We start from the raw sequence: 22465 nt of genomic DNA, 5'->3' as shown, positions 1-22465 counted from the left end.
ACAGTCATTAAGTTTGTCCTTAAGTCTTGTATGACTGTCTAATTCAGAACCGCTGTTCTTGCTACAGTGGGTAAATCCACTCCTCATGAACAGAAACCGAGAAACCGACCTCCAAACTGAATATTCAACTCGTCTATCGTGCATGAAACTATCTAAAATTTGCACAAATCTGATCCTTTTAAATGCATTTGGTGCACAGCTTGCTTTAACTGTTTCACAGCAATTCTGATTATTCCCACATGAGGGCAGAAAATTTCCCACCACTACAGCTGCTCTTCATGGACTGTACATGTACAACAGCTGTAACGGTTTCACTGTGTCTCCCCCTCTATGTTAAGGGAAACTAAAGATCACACAAACATCTGGTCAATGTCATCAGCAGGCATTTCTTTAAAACGACATTGCATACCTGCCACATTCCACACGCCATAACCTCCCACCACTGCTAAAGTACTTTACAAACTGCTGGGGTATCCTGGTGGGGCTGTGCATTGAAATGTGTGAGGTTTTGCCACTTTTCAGCCCTCCTATACTCCCCTATTCATAAGTAGTTTACACACAAAAAAATAAAACACAAATATAAGGGAAATGTTGAGGTAATGTAAGGCTGTATCATGAGATTAAGGCATGGCATTGCATTTCCCTCTACGAAATGGACTAAATAGATTATTCTCTTTTAAGGTGCACGCATGAAAAGTGATGCATCAGCTGACCATCATGTAAAAGTTATAGGAGCTCTTATGCAATGTAGGAATCAGTTTTGTTTTACTGCTTTTGTTGGTTTACTTTTTCAATGCAAAATCCCCCTTTCCTACATCAGTAGCTTTAAAATGTAGGAATGGTTTGACTGTAAAGTCATTTCCTCAGCTGTGGGGAAGCAGAGAGGAGTCTTCCTTCCACATTGATATGGATTTTACTGAGAAACAAAGCAGATAACTCAGTTGTACATTTTCAACTTTTGTTGAGCTTGTTTTTGCATTCCTCACACAATCCCACTGGCAACTCTCTACAATAAGTTTCTTTATATGATGCAGTTATGGTCATTAAAAATTTTCCATCTTTCCAGAATAGCTGCATGTCTTTTATTTAGAGCAACATTGCTGACTGTATTAGCTGTTTTTTTGTTTGTTTGTTTTTCTTTTACAGTTCCCTCAATGTCTCACATGGAAACTGTTTGTGGCAGGCATGACTTCATGTATTATAGAGGGGAGGAATAACTCTAACAAAAAATACAAACAAAAGCTTAAAAATCCCTGTGATCTTGACTGCCACTATCCCTCCAACACCAGCTTCAGCCAATGAGGCTAGCCATATTGCTGAATAACATAGTTTTGTGTTTTAATGTTGGATCATCTAATTAATCTTAATGGCATCCGAAGAGATTTTAGCTTTGCGTCCTGACTGTAAATATTGTTGTTAACATATCCGTGAACTTTCACACAAACATGTGGGTCCTCTTGCAGATGGACAGAAATAACAAATAATCCAGCACATTTTCCCTCCCATGTTGATGTTAGTAATTCTGATGCATCCCTTAAACTCGCTCACAATTACAATATGGCAATTTCACCGCAGTCTGATGTACAGAACACTCATGAGCTATATAGGATCCTGCTCAGTCATGGTCAATTAAAATAAAGTGACATACATGATCACAGATGCTAATCACCACAAATATTCCCTTCTCATGACAGTAAAGCGAGAGGAGGTGGGGTAAAATAAACAGGAAAAAAGCTCAAATAAAAGAAGATGAGTAGAAGGTCAGCTAATGCTTTTTTATATTTTATTTTTTCTTAGCCTGCACATGGTTGAACTGTGCCGCTCTAACATTCCTGGCCTTCTCCGGTTCTGAAGCCAAGATGAGCGAATAGCCATGGAGGAGGGGAATTTTCTGTCTGACTGCCATACTTGGAAGACAAGGCTCTGGGTGCAAGTTGCTCTGTAAACAAGTATCTGTGTGTCTGTGTGAGGGTGGGCAGCATGTGCATAAACTGCAGCTGAATAATGTGAAATAGCATTATTCTGATAAGGAAGATATTCAGCCCTGGTTCACGACAAATAATTAAAACGCCATTTAAAGAAAGTTATTTTCTTTATTCAGATGGACAAAAAAGGTCAGTTTCACTGTGATTCTGAATGACTTTTAAAGTAATATGTTTCAGATGGTGGGTTCTTTCATGTCTGCAATTTGTAAAAGGGACAGGACTCCACATGTGTTAAACATTGTGAGGGGGTCCATTTAAAACCAAGTCCTAATGTTTTGCTAAAAATACTAGTAATTAAACTTTGCCAAACAGTGAGTGAAAGCAGATGTAGGTAGCAGGTGTAAATGAAAGTGATGGGTAAAAAAATGAATCAACCAATCATATTTAAGCCTCTCGATAACGTATGTGTGTAATTTCACTGCCACTCTTTTCAGCTTTTGAAAGGTGACGTATGAAAAGGAATTCATATATTTTTGTAAAGGGGAAAATGCTGTCAATGTTTTGGACTCTCTCTCCTCATGCTTCTTTTTTGCCTCCTCAAGTCCCATCTCAGGTGAGAGGGACAAACTTACAAGGTAAGGACTCAAGGAAATGAGCTGAAGATGTTCAAGAAATGAGAAGAAGGGGGAAAAAGCTCTGTCCATGGCTGAACAACAGACAGGGGACGTGTAAGAATTTGAGAATAAACATACAAGCAGTTTTCAGTCAGTTTGTTTGTCTGAGCTCTGTTTGCCATTTGTGCTTACGTCAGCTCTCAAGCTAGGTACTGTCCCTCAAAGATTGCCGTAATAAAGTGCTTTAAATATTAGTTGTGCCCATATTAATGTTTGCGTGATAGCAAAATGTTGTTTGATAGATTTCAAAAGAGCCAGACCTTGTTAAAATAGGGGTGGAGTGGGGTGAAGTTGCCCCCACCAAGCCCCAAAACAAATTGCTCCAAAAGGTATGTTAAGTTCATGATTTAGAAATTAGAAAAAAAATGTGTCTGGTATCTTGATAAAAGTAAAACAAGAGCAGGGTTTGTCGCTTTGTCAGTTAGCATATAAGAAAATAATTAAAAAATTTTACATTTTGTGACTACTTAAGAAATTGATGTAAAGCTGATGTGGACATTTTCATCTTCACGTTTGTAAAAAAAAAAAAAAAGAAAAAAATCAAAATCTTAAATAGACTGTTTAAAATGTTTGTGTATATTGCTATTCCGTCTAATTTCTGGACATTTAATTGCCACAATAATTGTCCTCTCCAATTTGTTTGCTAAATTTAAGGCTACGAAAAAATGGAAATTAGCTTATCTTAACAAGCTAGCTTCGGGGAAAGCTGGTTCCATCCCTAGAAAGATGTCAGCACTTCTAAAGCTCACTGATATTATTATATATGTAGTTTTTTATTGAGAAAAAATATAAATAGTGCATTGAGCTTTTACAGGTGATTGCAAGATACAATACAATGCAAGAATCCAGAGTTAATTCTTGTGCTAAGTTAGCAGCTCCAGGTCAGCTTTGCTTGTATTTATCTGAACAAATTACTCACACAGGCTTGCGCAGTAGTTACACAACAGTCCTCCAGAGAATGCCAAAAGGAGGGGTCACATATCTGGACATACATGTTCATTGTTCAATAAAAAGGCTATGTTTTCTATTTATGTTAAAGGAGTAGTGTGCCGTTTATTTGCTATGACCAACTTCACGTAAAACATGACTTGTCCTGAATGCGGGCAACAGGTATTCATCTATGCCACAGAAATAATTCAGGGCTCCCGTAACCAAAAGCAGATGAATCTGCAGAAAGCTGTTCACTCACACACAGAGAATGGCTCATACCTCCACTAATTAAAAACACACGCATTCAGTGAATGTAAACAAAATTGATTCCAGACATTGTGAAAGTGGGTACACCCCAAAAACTTGGCAAGCCTTATGATAGTAATGGTTCCCTTGGAAAATGTTTTGTTTTTTTAAGGATACATGACGTGACTCAACACATGGGAACAAGTTGATGAAATATTTACCTAATAATCTGTTCCCACATACCTAATATCATCATCAAACAGGATCAAAAGACTTAAACAACTCGAAGTGTTGCTGTCTGTCTCAAAGTTAAAAATAAAATTACATTTCCATCAATGAAAGCATCAAAAAAGACCCCTTTCCAAACTTCAGCAACACAAACAGCTAACCTAGCACAAGTTCAGTTAGTCCTCAACTGTAACTTAGTTAAGGCAACATGACAATATGTGGATCTTAATCAGCGAGTCTACTGTCAGTCCATCTTGACCCATCACATGACCCACACAGGATCATCCTGTTGACCTGCAACCTTCACCCAGGTTATTAGAGGGGATTGAAACACTAAAGCAGAGCTTTCAACATAATCTTGATAAATCAGCTCTTCCTCTGAGTTCAATTGTGTGTGTAAGGAAGTGCATGGGAATTAAATGTTACCTTGTTAACAAATTAAGTAAGACTCGCTAATCTTTTGGTTTTAGTGGGGACTTTCCATCTCTAGCCATAAAAGTCTGGGCACTTATTGTTTCCACACGAATAAAAACATTTCAAGTCAATCCCACAGAAGTAAGCTTGGTGAAAACAGACCCACTACATCTCCTCTTATTTTTCTTGCAGTTAAAACAATTTTATTTTAAAAGTAAGAATGTTTTATCTCCACAAATATTTCTGTTTGGAGCCAATGAGAGAGAAAACTGTCAGGGGGTGGTGATAGAATTGGGGGCAACAATCACATTGTAAAGGTGTTTGTTTTCTTTGTAAAAGGGCTTGTTAAGTTCATGTGCACTTCAACTCTGCCAGTGGCTCCTCTGTAGAATGTGCAGCACTCTGCCACCGGATATGAGATTGAGGAAGCCATTCTTTCTCTAAGGAGGAAGGCCTCTTCCTTGCCTTTTATGCTCACAAAGACAAGAAGGGGCTGGGTCCGTCTCTCTCTCAAGAGTGCTCTAGTATCTGGGAACAACGTCAGCACGTGATGACCTCTGTGACTTAAGGACTGGCTCAATACTTCAAGCCTAGAAGTTTCTCACACAAATTAACATATATAAAAAGCAGTAAAAGAAGTAATTGATTCCCACTTGTTTTAAAGGAAAAAATAAGGCTTTGCAACCATGCTGGTGGTTCTGTGAAGTTGCACTTACAGAATAAGATGTTTGCATTTCTACAAAAAAAATTGTCTTTGCATGTAAGCTCTACTTTCCCTACTTTTAGCTTGGGTTTTCAACTCATGCATGCTGAACATATGTCTGTGTTGTCAGTCATCAAAGCCGAAATAACCTCTTTCTGAAATTGCCATCACTGTCAGTAACACAATAGGTTTTATTTCAGATAAGTATAATATAGTGTGAGAATGTGGGGAAACTACCACATAAGAAAGAAAGCTTTTAGATTTAAACTCCACAAATTAACTGCAAGAAACAAAATGGATAATTGAGCCTTTTAGTCCCATTATCATACCACACACCTCAGTTTAAAGGAATCTATCAGACAGAGCTGCTCTTTGTTAGTCTCCTGTTTCTATACCAGTCCTTATCAACTACATCACCATTACATCATTGTTCTTTGAACATATAGACTGACCTTGCAGATTTCCCCACTGTGAGTTTGTAAAGATACCAAAAACATGGCTATAGATCTGCACCCCTATCAGTTTTTAATGTCTTAAACTACCCTTCAACTCAGCTATGCATTTAAAGATGAGCAAATATCCTCTTCTCCTAAAGTGAACCCTCTCATATGATCTGCTTAGCTTGTTTCCTATTCAAAGTTATCTAATTAAGGCTTTGGAAAATAGCTACAAAAATGAGCAATCCTCATTGTCCGGAAAGCTGACGGGACTTGAGCAACAGCAGCAGCATAAAAGGAAGAAGGAGATGAATAAAGCATCTGTTCTGACAGGAAGGACTTTCAAGGCTGTAGGCATGAATACACAAGAACTCTCAACTTCTCTGAGTTACAGCTGGAGTCCCAATCTGCTATTTCTATCAATCCTCCAGTCAATTTCTACTATGTCTGGTAAAATTACAAAGTAACTCTAGGTCAGTTATGATGAGACTGCAGCATGAAAGATGAAGGAGAGATGTAAAAAGAACCTTGGCAAAAAGCAGACTTGTGTTGTATTCAGCCGACAGACTTAAGAAATGTCTCCCCTAATCTAATGCATTGAAAAGCTATGAACAAAATACACACCACATGCCAGCTACCGCGTTAATCAGTTAACTTACAATAGGACAAATTTGAAGCATGTGCTTCTACCATCTGTGCTGTCATCCTGTGTTAGTCTAGCTGCTTTAGGTGCATCAGCCCCCGCCACTCAGACTGACCTTTTACCCTGTTCTTTCCTAATGTATCCAAAATTTATATTTGCAGTCTCAACAGAAGCTTCTGTTGGAGCTTGTTATTGGACATTTAAGCACTGGAACTGATATTTAATAAGTCCTAAATAGCCAACATGTCTCCACAGCAGGAAAAAGTAGGCTGTCAGAAAGGAAATGAGCTACATCTGCAGCATCAACCTGACCACCTGTGTTATATTTCAAATCATATCAATCAAATGCCCTGACTTTGCCAAATGTTTCCTGTCATATACACCATTCCTTTAATCCCACTACTAAAGAACATGTTGGCAGGAATACAGTGAAGTCTTTCCCAGATTGCTGTCAGATACATTCAAGGGTGAATAATGTCAAGTTTGTACAAAGTCTAGCCAAGGCCAACAACTTCACCTTTAAACTAATGTTGGCTGTTTTGCATCCTAAAGGGTTAGTTTAGTGACAGTTTTTTACTTTAAAATGATGTAATTTTCCTAACACAACAGTTTCACTTTACTAAATATGAAACCAGGAATTTCTAACAGGACCTGTCCAGAGTGTGTCCCACATCTCACCTGATAGCAGTTAGGTTATGCTTCAGTTGGATTAAACAGGTATAGAGGATGGATGGATGGATGGATGGACGGACGGACGGACGGATGGATGGGTGGAGCCCTCCTTTAGACTTCTGATAGATATGGTTTCTGTATGTATTTATCCAGAAATCAAAAGTGTGAAGAAACGCTTGGTGCTCAAAGCGTCACAGAGAGCTTTTTGGTATGCTAAGAGTGTTAGAAGGCATGAAGAATGGGCAAGTTTCCGCCCTGAAGAAGAGTTGTTATAAAACCCGTTTGTCTGTGGTGACAGTTAACAGTTATTATGCTGTAAAAGTTTGCCAAACCACAACTTTGACTGATCTGCTAATAATAAGTTCAGGACTACTCAGTTCTGCGGTGTGGTTTAAAACGAGTTATTCAGGTTTATTTCGATTTGATCTCTATTTATTTTTGGTGGTTAATCTTGATCAACTTTTTTTCACCAAAAGAAGACAAGAAACAAAAGAGCTGTGTGCAGCGACATACAATAAAGTAAAAACAGAGAAGGAAAAACAAATCTGTTCGAGTATTTTCATCAATGACTCTAAAATTTGTTATTCAAAATTCGACTGCTGATGCTGGAAAAAAAGTAAAAACTCTATTTTTACAGCCACTGTAATACTGACAGATATCCATATCAAAGCCTTTATGCAGCAATAATAATAATAATAATAATAATAATACAGAAAAACAGGAAAACTAGTGTGTGAATGCTGTTAAGCACATTCATGGTTTTCATTTACGCCAGATAAAATGCACTCAAAACCACATATTGTGCATGCAACAGTCATGTCATACAATACAGTGACATATCTGAACTGACAATAAATGACATATTGTGTATATCACCAACAGCAGGCCATTTTTAGTTGTCTTTTTTTAGTCCATGGACAAACAAAACATTGACTTTTTCTTGGGTAAGAATGAAAAGTACAAATAATTTTGGCTAATTTGAAACAGATCACAAATTCCATAGTTAAGTTATTTAAGCACACGCAGCCATTGCAATCCCTCTGTTTGTTTCTGAACTTGAGAATAAGCACAAACTGCTGCTTACATAAACAAATATCAGAAGATGTTTAATGGTATGGCATGCTAGTGTTAAGCTGACAAAGAGGCTGCATTCAAATGTTGACACACAGATCCATAATTTCACCGATGTGTAGAGGTAACACAAACACAGACATACGGAGAAACCACTTTCCTAAATGTTGTTTTCTGGAAAGCTTACAATAAAGTAATCAAGCATTTTCTATGGAAACACTGGCTAAACACTATTGTTCAGTCAGACACGAAGATGGAGACTCTCCTGTCCAAACAGGAACAGCTGCAAGAAAAGGCAGCCAAAACTTATCCAGCAAGAAAAAAAAAAAAGAGAGAGAGAGAGAGAGAGAGAGAAAAACCCATAAATCTAATGATACTATCATCACTGTCTTAAATGCCATTTGCTGGACAATGTGGCAGCAGAAGATGGAAGTTCAGGTCAAGGACCAGAGAGTGAGACTAAAAGATTTGCCACGGGGTATCATCACTGGCTCCGACACACATTCCTCCACTTCTGGGGCTCACATCCTTGCTGCCTCCTCCTTTCCCTCTTTAAGCAACCTTCCCCTCCATCACTCTCCAACTCCCACCTTCCTGTCAGACCAGCATATCCATTACAACATCACAGTCCAAACCACAAATGACACCTATGACTCACCAATTTCACAGTAAAATGGCTAAATGGTATTTTCACCATTAACCTCAGGGAAGTAACCAATCTTGAGGATTATATAAAAGTCAATCTAAAGTGGGGAAAATATTAGCATGGGACAGAACAAGTGTTTTATGTGTGAACAGGAAACTGCAGCTGTGACAAATCTGAATAAAATGCTCTTTCACAACTCCGAAGTTGGACCACAGAGAATTGGGCAGGGCTTTACAAAGCTCAGCCAACTTATTTAGTCCCTTCTCACATGGCAGAGACAGGGAACACACACACACATAAGCAGCACCACCTGAGAGGATCATACCTGCCACAGTTCTTTGCTACCTCAAGTCGTCTGTCAAAACAGGAGCACAGAAACAACAATCATCACTCTTACAAATGTAGGCATTTTAACAACAGCCGGTTGTGGCTTCACAGGGTGCAATGCTATGTTGGTGGCCAGTCACGGTGACAGGTTCAGCTGTTGTGCTTGTGGGGGGTGTCTGCAAGATCAGGCGCAGTCAAAACTACAAGCAGCCATGTCGGCACTTCTGAGCAGTAGGAGAAACAGATCAAGGCCTGAGCCAAATTTCCTTTGGCCCTACCACATACACCTACCCCTTCATTCTGCAGACCCCTTTTCTTTAGGAATCAGAGTTGTGGTCATTCAGCCCTATAACTTTGGGGCTTTGGAGGTCATTCAGATGATTACGTATCCACGAGTCCTTTATGCTTATAAGAAAAGGGACACCTTACCTTAGCTAAATGGATGGTGATGCCAAGATGAGGAATTGGGCTTGATGCTTTCACGAGGCTGTGTGATGGTTGACAGCGTGCAGCAGTGCTCACTCATTCATTTTAAATTTGGGGTCATTCTCCCTTAAGCATAATAACTAAGATGTCAGAATGAACTGGAAAGCAAAGAGAAGTTTGTCTTTCCCACCAGCTACAAACTTTTTCCAATCCAAGCATCTAACATCCCACACACAAACTCTCACTCCAGGAATCTGCTAATCTTCCATGCTTCCTCCGCTACCTCCTTCTCTTACACCTAAAGCTCCTTTAGGAATTCCTAATGATTCATTCTGACCAGATAAAGTGACCACCAAGACAGCTGATGTGAAAAAATCTCAAGCAAAGGTCTACATAAAGTTAAACATAAGTTGGTTATTCCTTCACTACAGGACTGATGAGAAGGCAAAACAATCTAACATATTATCTTTTGATTATGGCCTTTCTAAAGTCAGCCTGACCTGCTCTAGGTTCACGGTTATCACATTTGTAAGTGTTCGCATCCATCTGTGATTGACCCTGAATTGTTCTGCCAGGAGCTTTCACTGATTGTAAGAGGTCTTGATTCTCAATCAAACTCTTTGCATCACAAGAATGCTAAAATCAACTGAGCCCACATTTGAGTCTGTAATATCTGCTTCATTGTGCTGGATTAAAGATGAAGGGAGCTTTGCATGGACTAAAGCCCAGAGAGGATCACAAACCTCCTACTGTGGACTTCCTATGGGTGGATGGGAATACAATCAACTTTTGACAATAAATCAAGAAAGTTAAAATACTCCAATTTCACTGGCAACATCTGATCAGCAACAAGATGTTCAGGAGGACACACACCTCTCTGTCATCCTAACCTCTGTCCAGATGCTGTGTGTCTGTCTCATGTTTGTGGTTTTAAATGAAAGCTTCCAGGGCATAAAAGTTACCGCTGCCTCTTTGTTTAACGTGATATGCTGGCTCTCCATATCAAACATTTCTATCCTGCACAGCTTAATAAATCAAAGTATTGATGGACAATTGCTGCTGACTTAATAGGTAGTGGTTGTTTTTGTAATACAACATGTGGGGAAATGAACCATCGCAGCCACATTGCTTGTTGTTTTTTACCTACACGACCTGGATGATGGACATTTAAATACAACCCTCACAAGAGGCTTTCCTAAGCTCACACAGTAAAGACAAAATAGAAAAATTCTGACAAGTGGATACTTCGATAAGTGGACATTTGCACCCAATATTTTAAATTACTTAAATTGGACGTATTACAGAAAACTCAACTTTTTGTGCTTGAGCTCATGCATTTAGGTTTCTAAAATCACAACCAACTTAAAGAGTCAGGAAAATTCCAGCTTTGGTATTTTTGCTTTGGACTCTCTTGATATGAGAATGTGATATTAAGAGAACTCTTCTGATTTGCAGGATAAATTATGTTTCTAGAAAGTTATCCAGCCTATTTTATGATATCTCACATAGCTATAGCCTCAGATGATGCTGCATTCACTCTACCTCCTTTGAGTTGAAACCCATTTCCTATTGCTTTTTGCAAGAAATGAATTGACTACTGATGCTCTATCAATACTTTGTTTAATGTTTTGTAACTCAACTAGGAAGTAAACTTAAAGTTAATTTGAATGCACCATCTGTACAGTCCAGTACCAGTCACTATAAAAACAAACATCTGTGAAATATTTTCCATATAAGCACCAATATTTAACATTACCGGGTAAAAAACTTGAACAAAACAGAGGGACTGAGCGTAAAGGAAGTTCTGAGTTTACAGAGCTGATGGGTTTTCAATGAATTATAGTGTGTGAGTTCCCAGTGGTATAATTAATCGGAACCAGAGGACATTAAGTTTCTGTGGTGCATGTTTTAACAACTTGGCCCAGTTTAACAGATGACTTGTGACAAGACAGATAAGTAGCCAATCAGCTGTCCATGGTTGAACTGAAGACAAAAGAAATGTAAATATTTGTGAATAAAATTGTCATTCAAGTATTGCTGGTGGTCAGTTTGGTGTGTGGTCTGAACTCTCAGCTATTTTCTGTTTACTCTTTTCTTTTTTTCTGTACTAAGGGTTATAAGTACTACAGCTCTCAAATGGAAAGGACATGAGGGGCAGAGGAAAGTCAAGGGGTTCACTCCACACCATAAAATGATCTGTTTGAATAGAGATGTACATTAATGGTGAAAAAGAAGCACTTTTAGTGCCTTTAATTTTGACTAAAGCATATCATAGAAATATAATCAAGACCAAATGAATCTGTGTCCGCTTTTGAGAAAAGGGCATGTCTCCTTTTAAAAAGGCAGTTTGTATTGTCACTTTACAACGGCAGCTTACAGCCATACTTCATCACAGCCTGGATAATAACCTGATAAAGTCACTGTCCCTCGTGAGATGGTAATTGGCTCAGAAACGTCATCGTCCCATTATGCAATAAACTAATTTACAGCATGTTACTCCATCATCTCAACAACTGATAAAATACCACACTGTTACCACATTTCTGTCAGCGAGAGAGACATTTCTGCAGGAAAGTCCAGAACTGGATGCTAAGTCCTTTCAGATGTTTGCATCCACTTCTGTATACCTTTTGTGGTATTGTTGAGTTTTTTTCTATATATATCAACAAATCTGACTGTAAAAAGAAAAGAATTTCAAGAGGTTTGAAACACAAGCAAGTTTCTCTCCTCCATTATTGTTTGGCATTAAACTCATTCCATGACTATCTTCTTAAACATTTGCTTAGATTATGTCACATAATTACATTTTTTTTAAAAATGTAGATATTGTATCCCCACTTCTATAGTTTGGGATTCATCACTTCACTGAAAAATTCAAAGAAAAATGATGGTACCAAATGGAACACAAACCATAGTTTAATGGGTAAAAATCCTATAAGTCATTCCACTGACAACTATATAAGCTTGATTTATACTTGTAAGTTAGACCAACGCAGAGGGAAGAAGTTGGAAGAGATAGTGTGCACATTTGAGACCACAAATTCAACAACTCTCCGAAAATGTGTGTCACAATTACAGTTAACTGCGTTTCATATTTCTGTTTCAAAGGAACATTATTTTTAACTAAGCTGTGTAAAAACAGCATGATGAGCAGCATAATCACAGATGTTGCACTAGTATTTCTGGTCAGGTACCAGTTAGGCTGTGTTAGATCCAGGGCAGCATGAAATCAATCAATCAATCAATCAATCTTTATTTATAGAGCACTTTTCATACATAAATGCAGCACAAAGTGCTTTCCATGGTTAAAACAATGCCCCAACCACCACACACAAGACTGAAGAAAAGTTATATCTAGCTTTAAATTGATTCTATAGCTTTTTCTTTCTTAAATAAATATAAACAAATACATGTACAATATGATGTAAAAGACCTGATCTACTCTTCATTTCTTTAGAATTTTGTTTCCAAGGAACCTGACTTTCTTGTAATCTTTTAGTTACCTAAAATGGGTTAAGGTAACCAGATAAGGTAACCCATTTACATTTAGCAATAGTACTTCAGGTTTTCTGAAGTTCTTTAAAAGTTTTTCTTTGGACTTTGGCTGTGTTTTTACTCATGTGCTGTCAATGTACCTGACCATTTCCAGGGGAATGTGGATGTTTGTTTGTTAAGCCACTTAAAATTACCAATGAATCATACAAATAACATCAGACTCAGTGGATGAACCAGTATTGTGTGTACGCATAAAGACAATTTAGCAAAGAACATATTTTAATTTGTATTTAAAAAAATTCAAGGAAACTGGACAAGTGGGGTGACCTGAGAGATGCATCTGGCCATGCAGTTGCTTCTCCTAATGTTTACTGAGGCCTCAGCCGAAATGGTCTCCATGGAAAGATGGCTATAAGAAGCCATTCATATATTAGGGAGTAAAGACAGAGGTATGCTACTTAAGACTTTTTAAGTAAGCTTGTTGAAGAGGGCTCCAGTGGTGTTAAAGAATAAAGGTGCTCATACCAAATATCCACTTTTAATCTCGCCAGAATTGTGCAAGCTGTGTTTCTGCTTGTATGTTACAATTGTTTCAGTGGACCCCTCCCTTCCTGTTCACCATATCAAGGTTTACAAGAAAAGTTGAAAGATATTTATCATACAAATAGATTTTTTAAATCAGTTCATGACAGACATCAAGGTTTATCTTTTGTAAATTAAAATGAGAGTTGGTTAACAGACATCTGATTGGATCAACCAGATGTAACTTTATTGTACAACTTTCATTCAGTTTACATTAAAGTTCAACATAACTTGCCATAATGGATGCTGCTCTCTCCACAGAAAACTGTCCTGGAAATAAACAGTCTAAATCCTTGTTGTCTGACTCTGGAGTGGGGACCAGACAATAAATGCATTAAAAACTGTCTTTATTGGATTGTCTTTACATACCAGTAATTAACTTCATACATAATCCGTCCCTTATTACTTTACCAGACATTTCTATGTAACACACACATATAGATACACACCCAGACACACACAAAGAAACTTAAGCAACTGTAGGCACATGAGCCCCACCCTCTCCCTCCTCCCTCTCGCTCTGCTCCTCTCCAACAGAGGTGGAGGAGGCTGAACTGAGAAGCTCCAACAGTAAGTTTTATGGCACTATGAATGAGCCTTTCCTAAAACTATGGTAAAACACTGATAGTAAAAATCACGGAACACTAAAAGATACAAACATCAGACAGTGATTATAAGCCTAAATGTTTGTGATAAATTTAAGTGGGCTCTCAACAGATTAAATTCATTTGAGTTGAGTTAGAAGCAAAAAGACAGCATGACTTTGGGTGCGTGGAGAAGGAGAGCTACCACCAGAATAAGACGCGGTTCAAAAGACATTTTCCCACACAAGCCGACATACAAACTACTAAAACTGTTCGTCATCTTACCTCAGCCCCTGTCAGGTCTATGCTTGAGAAGAGAGCCGCCAGCAGTAACAGCGCGCCGGACGGTAACGGCATCGTGGCGGCGCGCTGTGGAAACTCAGTGCGTAAAGTTTGTGCCCCGTAAACAGCCACCTGTTAACCGCTCCTCGTCCTCTATCTTCAGGTTATTAACGGAGCAGGGGCAAGACGTTTGGCTGCATCTTTATCCGAAACGATGTGAAGTCCTGATCAATGCAACTCGTTCTTGTCTCTGTTGCACCACACCCCCTCCTCCCTAAAAAAACGACCACCCTCGCTCATGCAAACGGGCTCATCCTTGCTGTTGTTACAAACACTTTGACTTTTCTCGGTAAGGAGAGGGACTCGCTACACTTTTGTACTTTCGCAAGAAAATTTGTATTAAACTTTTTGGGTGACACACGTGGCTGTCGAAACTTTTTACCCTCGGGAATCGGAGCATCTCTTCTCCACTCGTGATAACCTCCTTCGCTTCATCATCGCGCGCATGACTGAGGCGGCTGTAAGTTGTATATTTTATGAACTCCGGCTCAAATGAATGACATATTTGTAGGGGGACAGGTACCTATGATTGTGTTAATAAATGTAATGAATTGTGGGTTATCATGCGCATGACGCACGTTAGTAAAATGAGTGAAAACGATAAAGCTGTATATTTAGATATAACGACTTGAGGATTAGACTCATTATTATCGTAGATTATTACACTTGAGGTCTTGGTCTGCCTCAGGTCATGCTTTAAGTGTTTCAAACTGAAGAAGCGGCGTGGGACTTGAGGTTTCGGTCCGCGTGAGTGGGAACATGCAACGGCAGCACATCAGACGACACAATAATCTGAGGTAAAATGAACTCGTTTCCCTGTATGCATTGTCCTTGTTATTTTTTCATTAAGATTTTTTTACATTTTGATTTTCGTCAACAGGCTCCTGCTCCTGTGCCTCTCTGTCGCCATCCTGGTCTCAGGAGCACACGCAGTAAGTTTGACCTCCCACGTGTCAGTGATTTTTGTATAAGTGTATTTTCACTTTAGGATAAAACGGCAGCCTGCTGAGAACTTATGACAGAAAAATAAACCCCATGTCTCCCGGTTGGGATTGTCTTGATGCTTCTTGGCAGATAGGGACGCAGTGTGTTACAAGTGGGAGTGTCTGGGTTGGGGAGTTCCCTCAGTAGGTGGGTTCTTGGCTTTGCAGGCTGGTACAGAAAACAGCAACAAAAGTAAAAAACAGTTTGCAGTGAGGTGACTTACTTTACAGTCTTCCCAACTGAAATTGGAATATTTTCTGTGTTTTTGCTTTTTGGTAAGCGAACAAACAGAAACAGGATACTCAAGAATGGTTATGTTGTGTTTAATTGACCTCTTGACCTGCTGAGGGGTGGGGTCACGACCTCTTCAGGCTGAGTGGTAAAGATGTTTACCTTTCAGGATATAGATTTTACATGGTCTGCTTCAGTGTTACAAAGTCACTTTTCAGTACCAGTCCATCATTGTTACATTTTGTCCTTCAGTTTAAAAGAGTGATAAAGGGACATCACATCTGCATTACCGCTTAATGATCATGACACTCAAAGTAATGCAGACTGTACTGGTTTATCTACAGTGAGTTGTTCCAACTTGCAAGATGATAATTAATACAGATTAATGTTGATTTTAGTAGATATCAGTAAATATTAGATGGAATACATTATAATATACACAGATCAGCTGTAACACGACCCTTCATGATGCCAAAAGAGCTCTGACTTGTCAGAGCGTTGACAGAGGACCACTGGTGGTGTCCTGGGATGTCTGCAACCACAACATTAGCAATGGATCCTTTGAGCCTTGTAGGTTGTGGGGTGGGGTCTTTGTGGATTTGGCTTTTTCCCACAGATGTCATATAATTTAATATGATTTAGAGCTGGACAGTTTGTAGACTATATGTTGAGCTCATCCTAGGCTAGATTTCGCGGAACCCACTGATGTTCTGCTTGGGGATGCTGTTACTGGAAGTGCTGATGCCAGAGGGAGTTGTGACTTGTCTATAAAAATATTTAGCGAGGCGGTAACTGTCCAGGTGAATGCCAGGAAGCAGTTTTTTTGCCCCCAGGAGATTAGTGTTCTGTAACCATCTGTCAGTGGTTTTAATGCTATGGCTGATCAGTTTAATCAGAGGTTAGATTTTTCTTTTTAAACTTTGTATTAAAGGTACTTTAGATCATTAGGAGGGGCAGAAAATGCCAGAATTCTAAACTACAGTCATACTCTTGCTGCTGTCCCATCTTTCCTTTCGGTTCTAAGCTCCTCCCAGTCGAAGAGCCCAGGCATTAAACTGTAGACCTATACACATAGACACGACTTGACTTTCTCAGACCATTGCTGCGATAAGTCAACGCATCTTCCATACAGGATGGCAAGGCAGGCCATTAAACTAACAGGTTCACTGGAAGTTGTATTTTTACAAGCTGCATTTAAAAAATACAGCAGGTTTTACATTTCTAATTCAGTTTGGATTTTATATGGAACAGATGCTAAAGCTAGAGTTTTATCAGCAGAAGGTTTACGGCAAGTGAGAATCATGTGACAGAAAATTAATTCATTCTTATTGCAGTTGTTAAAGTGTTTGAAAAGAATGGGTTAGAATTATTTTCTCTGGTTAATACTCTTGAATATATACAGCCTAATGTAGATAGCGTGTGCTGTTTTTCTTTCTTTTTTTCTCCCATGAATGGGAAACAAGATGACTGGAAGTTATCACAAATCATATCTTTGGCAGAAATGTTTACAATATTCAAACCCGATGGTGGGAATTATTAAGAGTACAACTGTAATTTGATACTTATACCATAGCTTGTTGTGTTTATAATGTATTGGTGGCATACTGCTATACATTGTTTAATATTACATGTCTTTGTGCAACACTATCTTAGACTAATTTAATATGTCCTACAGATTTATGTTTCTAGGTCTTATGTTTTTTTTCTGCACAAACACGTCTAGAGGTAAAAATAAAGGAAAAGAAAAGCAAGAAGACTCGTGATAAGTTGCACTGATTTTCTTTTCCTTGACCTTTCAATTATAGTTAGTTTTACGCTCGTTACAAACAGCTAAAAAAGTGTAGTGAGTTATTTGAACAATAGCAATCAACAGAGACAATTCTACTGATGCCTGGAATCATGTTTGTCTATTAGCAGTGGAGATGTCCCCTAATATTACTCACCACAAAACCTTTCATGTTCACAAATATGGATTTGTTGCTTTCACACATACCTATAAATATCAACCCCCTTTCTTGGATTCTTCTGCACTGATACAAGTTGTCTTAAAGGTTAAAGTTATTGATGAGCCATGTGCATACTGTGTTTTTGTGCTTGAGCAGGATATCAGCTGTTTGGTGATTCTCCAAGATATTTAATATCATACTCAATGTCCCTAGATGAAAAGTTATTTTCTTGAGTGCAATGAAAAGACCTCGTTGTCCCATGTTCTTATTAAATTTGGGTAGGGCTTGATTAAAAGCTTGTGACACAGCTCAGCTCCTCTGTGTATTGTGTAGCTTCTCTCTAAGCTATCAGTACTGGGAGACAGCGGGCTAAAATTAGTTTTCTACGACCCATGTGCTCTTTGCAGACAATTTAACTGTCAAATGGGGAAACATCTCAGATTGATTAAACAAATTACTTAAAATAGTTGTTTCTTGGTATGACATAGAACCAGCATGTGACTTTGTAGGTAAGTATTTCCATCTGTGATCATTGCAGAGGTTGTTGAAAGCATGATTCGGTTAGGAGACAGTTTCAGTAGCTGTGAGCTGTAGGTAATGAGGTGGTTGAAGACATTTTGCATGAACAAGGAGTTAGGAAAATCATCTCACTCTCACGATTCCCGGCTGACTTAGGATTTCTCAGTCTCAGCTGTCTTGGAAAATATGTTTCTGTTTAATATCAGATTGAAATCAGACTCATGGGACCATTTCTACTTTGAACCAACCTGTTGTCCAGCTCTTTCCCACCATCTTTCTCCATGTTGATGATTTACATTTGGAATTTCTCTGCCTATTGAAACTATAATTCTCACGAGATTTTGCAGGCAATATTTATTGGGATTCCCACAAATTTGACATTCTTCTATTTGATGAGTCACTGTTTCAGCACGATGAGTTGAGCCTCTTTAATGTGGGCAGAGTTATGCATGAAACGTACAACATGGAAAATGTTATAGTCATTCACTCAAGCCAAAGTTGAAGGTGTGGGAAAAGTCAGCCACCATAGAGAAAGTTGGGAATGATGTCTATTCAATATGCTCAGAACAGTGCTCATTTTCACCAAATGTCTGTTTGGATTTTATTTAAAAAAATCTAATGTGGGCTGCATGGTTGTTTGGTGGTTAGCAATGACCTCAGAGCAGGAATGTTCCTGGTTCAAATTTCAGCTGGGCCCTTTGTGTGTGAAGTATGCATGTTTCCAATGTGCATGCATGGTGATCTGGCTTCATCGGTTAAAAAACATCCATGTTAAAATTAATTGTTGAGTCTAAACTGGAATAAATAGAAATTAATGTGAGCATGCATGGTTTTACAAATCCACTCACCTCTGTTGTAATTCCTGTCATCTTTCTCGTGTAACAGTCATTTAAAACAGTCATCATGTCACAGCTACACTCAGTTGTTAAGTCACAATGTTATTTTCAAACCTCACCACGCACTAGTTTTACATTAATGACTGAAACACTGACAAAAAAACACAGAAAAAATAACAGTTCAACTTCTGAAATGTCCTGATTAAGTAAATAAAGACATTTTCTCTGAGTGAAATTGCTTGAAATTTTCATAAACTTCAGATAATATGTTGACGTTATTAAAACCTACAAAGAATATTAGATCCATTTAAGCCATAACACGACTAAGAAGTTACAACAACAGTGGTAAATTCTGCTTGTTTGGCTGTGTCTCCCCAAAGGACACGAAGTCCTGAGAATAATATAAGTGTTTCTATTGTCACCTCCTTGGGAGAGTTTAAAAAAATACAGATTTTTGTCAGATTTGCAGGTGACTGAAGCAATTTCCAACATACGTTCTCTCCTGGTTGGAGTATATGCACCTCCTATGATAACACTAAAACAAACCAGAAAAAAAAAAAATAAATGCAGTCACAGCTAAGCTAAGTTTTTCTCTATATGTATATACTGCTTTAATTCTTCAGTCATGATGTTGATCTTCTATCAGCTTCACATTTGCTTTGAGATCTTTACAATATTTCATGCTTCAGGTGAGTGCTACTCATTTACCCTTCGTGCGTTGGCTTATGTATATTTAGAAGATTTGGACAGTCTTGTTGTTGATCCATCAGGGCTGAGCAGGGGGGAAAACAAGCTTATATAGCTGTTTCTCTGCTGGCTGTTCAGCAAGATTACACAAAACTGCAACGCTAGATTAGATTAAACTTTGCAAAGGAAGAGTACACAACATGAAAGTTGCCTTGGCCTATGATGTACTTTAAAAGAGTGTCTCTCATTAATGTATTAACTCATTTCATTCCAAAATAGGAAAAGCATTAGGAAGTGGATTCCTAAAGCTGTTTAAGCATTGTCACTCTGTTGCTTGGATAACTGTGACTACAGCTAATCTTTCTGTTTTTCTTGCCTGAAACACAGCAAACTGATAAAGAAAACTGGCTCTGTGTTGCTCCAAAGGCCAAGAGCTGGTGAAAGATACATCCTACGGATGTGCTGGAACGCATCATTAGAGATGTTTTCTTGGGTCATCCAGCCAGACTTGATCAGGTCATGACTTGTGTCTCAGCAGCATTAGTCCATGGCTCACCCCACTCTATCCACAGCTACCTGGAAGCCCTTCTGCTGCATGCCTGAATGCTTTTCTCTTTTGTGGACCACTACAGCCCAGCTGGTTATAGTTTTTGTAGAGAATGTCCCACAAAGCCCCTGCAGTTCTATTACAGCAAGTTCTAAAGTGGCCTTTGACAAAATGACAATGTTTTGGTTGCAAAATTGCCACTGTGATGTGTGCTGGGAACATGAGCTGCCTGCCCAGTCCCGTGCAGTTGTAAGCAGACATGTATGCTCTGCTGGGGGCATTGGGGTTGACAGTATGCTATGACTGAGGACACACTCTCGGCAACTTCCCTCAGCACCTAGTCATGTTATCAACAATAACGACCCTAATTCCGGGCCTTTGGGCAGCTGCTCCAGATGTACTTGAGCATCTCTCACCCAGAGCAGAGCAGGCAGCTTTTCCCCAGAGCTGAAAGTTTGCAGGGCTGAGAAGGATGTTGATGAAAAAATTGTTTTGACTAGCCAGCAAGGAAATTATCTGTTTTCTTCAGTATAGCTTATTGCATCTTGTTGCATTTGGCACATTTAGGATGTATTTTAATTCATATTTCATAAAGACGTGGCAGGTTTTAAACATCAAGAACCTGAATTTGTTAATCTCTAGTTTTTCTTAATAAGCAGACACAGAAAGCTGAAGCTTTCAACAGGATTAGGAGCAAGATTTTGTCTAATCTGTATGTGCAAAAAGATCATTTCTTGATACAACTTAATTCAATTTAAACTTTAATAATAACAGATAATGTTATTTGATTATTAAAAAAGCTTTTATAATAAATCAGAGGATTCACATTAACCATAAGGTGATTAGTATTGTCTTATCCTGCCTAAACACTTGGAAATCTGTTATCAATTTCAAAATTCCTGATTAGTGACCCTTTAGTTGTTCCATTATTATTGTCTGATAATATATTACATCTCTGCTTTTCTTATCCTGTATTTTTAAAGTAGTTTAGTTTAACTTGATCTCCTTAAAATCATCTGTAACCTGCCTTGATTCTGGTGGGTTATTGGGACAGTTTCTATTTCACTCCTTTTCTACTATGAATTAACTTGGAGCTGCTGTACTCTGATGGGAAAAGTTTTCTCAACGATGTATGTAATCCACCCCTTCACTTCACACACACACACACACACATTCACACATATCAAAAATGCACACAAAAGCGTTTATCAGTGTCTGTTGGCAGAGGAAGGAAGGTTACTGCTGCAGTAATGTTAACAGGATGTTTCGTATGGGTCCTTTTGAGAGGCTTTGATTCTCATGTGAATACATTTCAAGATGCGTGTGAGTTTGGTGCAATTAGGGGGCCGATACTGGCAGAGAACATTTTTGGGCGCAGATCAGTACCTGGAAGCCTAGCGGCAGCGTCTGCTTTAGCAATTACCCTCTTCTCCTCTTAGAGAATGATTGTGATGGATGTTGTTTCTGCTTGTGCCTTTTTTTGCTTGGGATCCCACTGCAAACACATGGTGAAACTAAATCCAACTGAGTATGTTTTGAATATCCATAAGAAAATCATAAAACATCAGCAAACCCAGTGTAAATGCATTTTGAATTTCTCACACAGCAATGCAGGCTGCTCAGGATGTGACTGAGTGATGCGCATTTAATGGAATCACCAAATAAAAAGCAGGCACGTGACTGACCTATTAAATGTGATTGTTTTATTGTGGAGGAAAGTGTGTGTCCGGGGCAAGAGGAAGATGTCTGCCGATAAGGGTGGAAAAACGGCTAGCACATCCACTGCCTAAATTGTGGCTTTGACAATCAAGGGAAGAGCCCATTGTGCTTGTATGCAGGAAGCTGCAGCCTCGGATGAGAAGAGTCGGGCTTCCCTGTCACTGGTGTGTGTGTGTGTGTGTGGCAAGTAAGAGGCTGAAGCAGACAGGGCAAGCAGTTTCCACTGAGGTGTTGGCTTCACCTCAGAGACGGACCCCGTGACCTTGTCTCATTTTTACTGTGTTGCGTCCAAGTTGAAAGACGAGCGTGTGCACGTGCACTCACATGCGAATAGATGGACATCATGTGTTTCTTTTGTTTCCTCATGTATTGTTTGATCGGAAGTAGCCCGTTTTTGTGTGTGTAAACGTGACTGTGGTGGTGATTGTTTGATTGCTCTCAGCAGTTCTGGAATCGGTTGTTGCGCTTGGCTGTTGGCCCAACTGGTGCACAAATCGCCTCCAATGCCTGCACAGTACAACTATGACAATTAAAGACAGAGTGCTGCGGCTAAGGATTAAAAGCACAGTAAATCAGTATGTCTTGTTGGTTACTGAAGGATGTCTTGAATTATTCCATCAATTTGCTCATCGGCAAGATGTGGGAGGCTCA

At 38.9% G+C, this 22465-nt stretch overlaps 2 protein-coding genes across 4 annotated transcripts in view; one reads left to right on the top strand and one right to left on the bottom strand.

Annotated features, from left to right (window-relative positions):
- The window catches only part of col4a1 (collagen, type IV, alpha 1), a 64032-nt gene extending 49526 nt beyond the window's left edge, over positions 1–14506 (bottom strand). For both annotated transcript variants that reach the window (XR_006012225.1, XM_042001580.1), the window contains exon 1: positions 14289–14506. Coding sequence is in view for 1 of the 2 variants with exons in the window: in XM_042001580.1 (XP_041857514.1) it covers positions 14289–14360 (72 nt within the window). In the remaining variant the exon portion in view is untranslated. The remainder of the gene's footprint in view (positions 1–14288) is intronic.
- A 125-nt stretch (positions 14507–14631) lies between these two features.
- col4a2 (collagen, type IV, alpha 2) overlaps positions 14632–22465 on the top strand; it is a 67668-nt gene continuing 59834 nt past the window's right edge. For both annotated transcript variants that reach the window (XM_042001578.1, XM_042001577.1), the window contains exons 1-3: positions 14632–14805; positions 15034–15142; positions 15226–15277. In XM_042001578.1, coding sequence (XP_041857512.1) covers positions 15105–15142; positions 15226–15277 — 90 coding nt within the window. In that variant the 5' untranslated portion in view covers positions 14632–14805; positions 15034–15104. The remainder of the gene's footprint in view (positions 14806–15033; positions 15143–15225; positions 15278–22465) is intronic.

Source organism: Melanotaenia boesemani, chromosome 12 (assembly GCF_017639745.1).
Source record: "Melanotaenia boesemani isolate fMelBoe1 chromosome 12, fMelBoe1.pri, whole genome shotgun sequence".
NCBI classification, from domain to species: Eukaryota; Metazoa; Chordata; class Actinopteri; order Atheriniformes; family Melanotaeniidae; genus Melanotaenia; species Melanotaenia boesemani.
The sequence above is the reverse complement of the archived record's forward strand: the minus strand, read 5'-3'. Positions and strand labels throughout refer to the sequence as shown.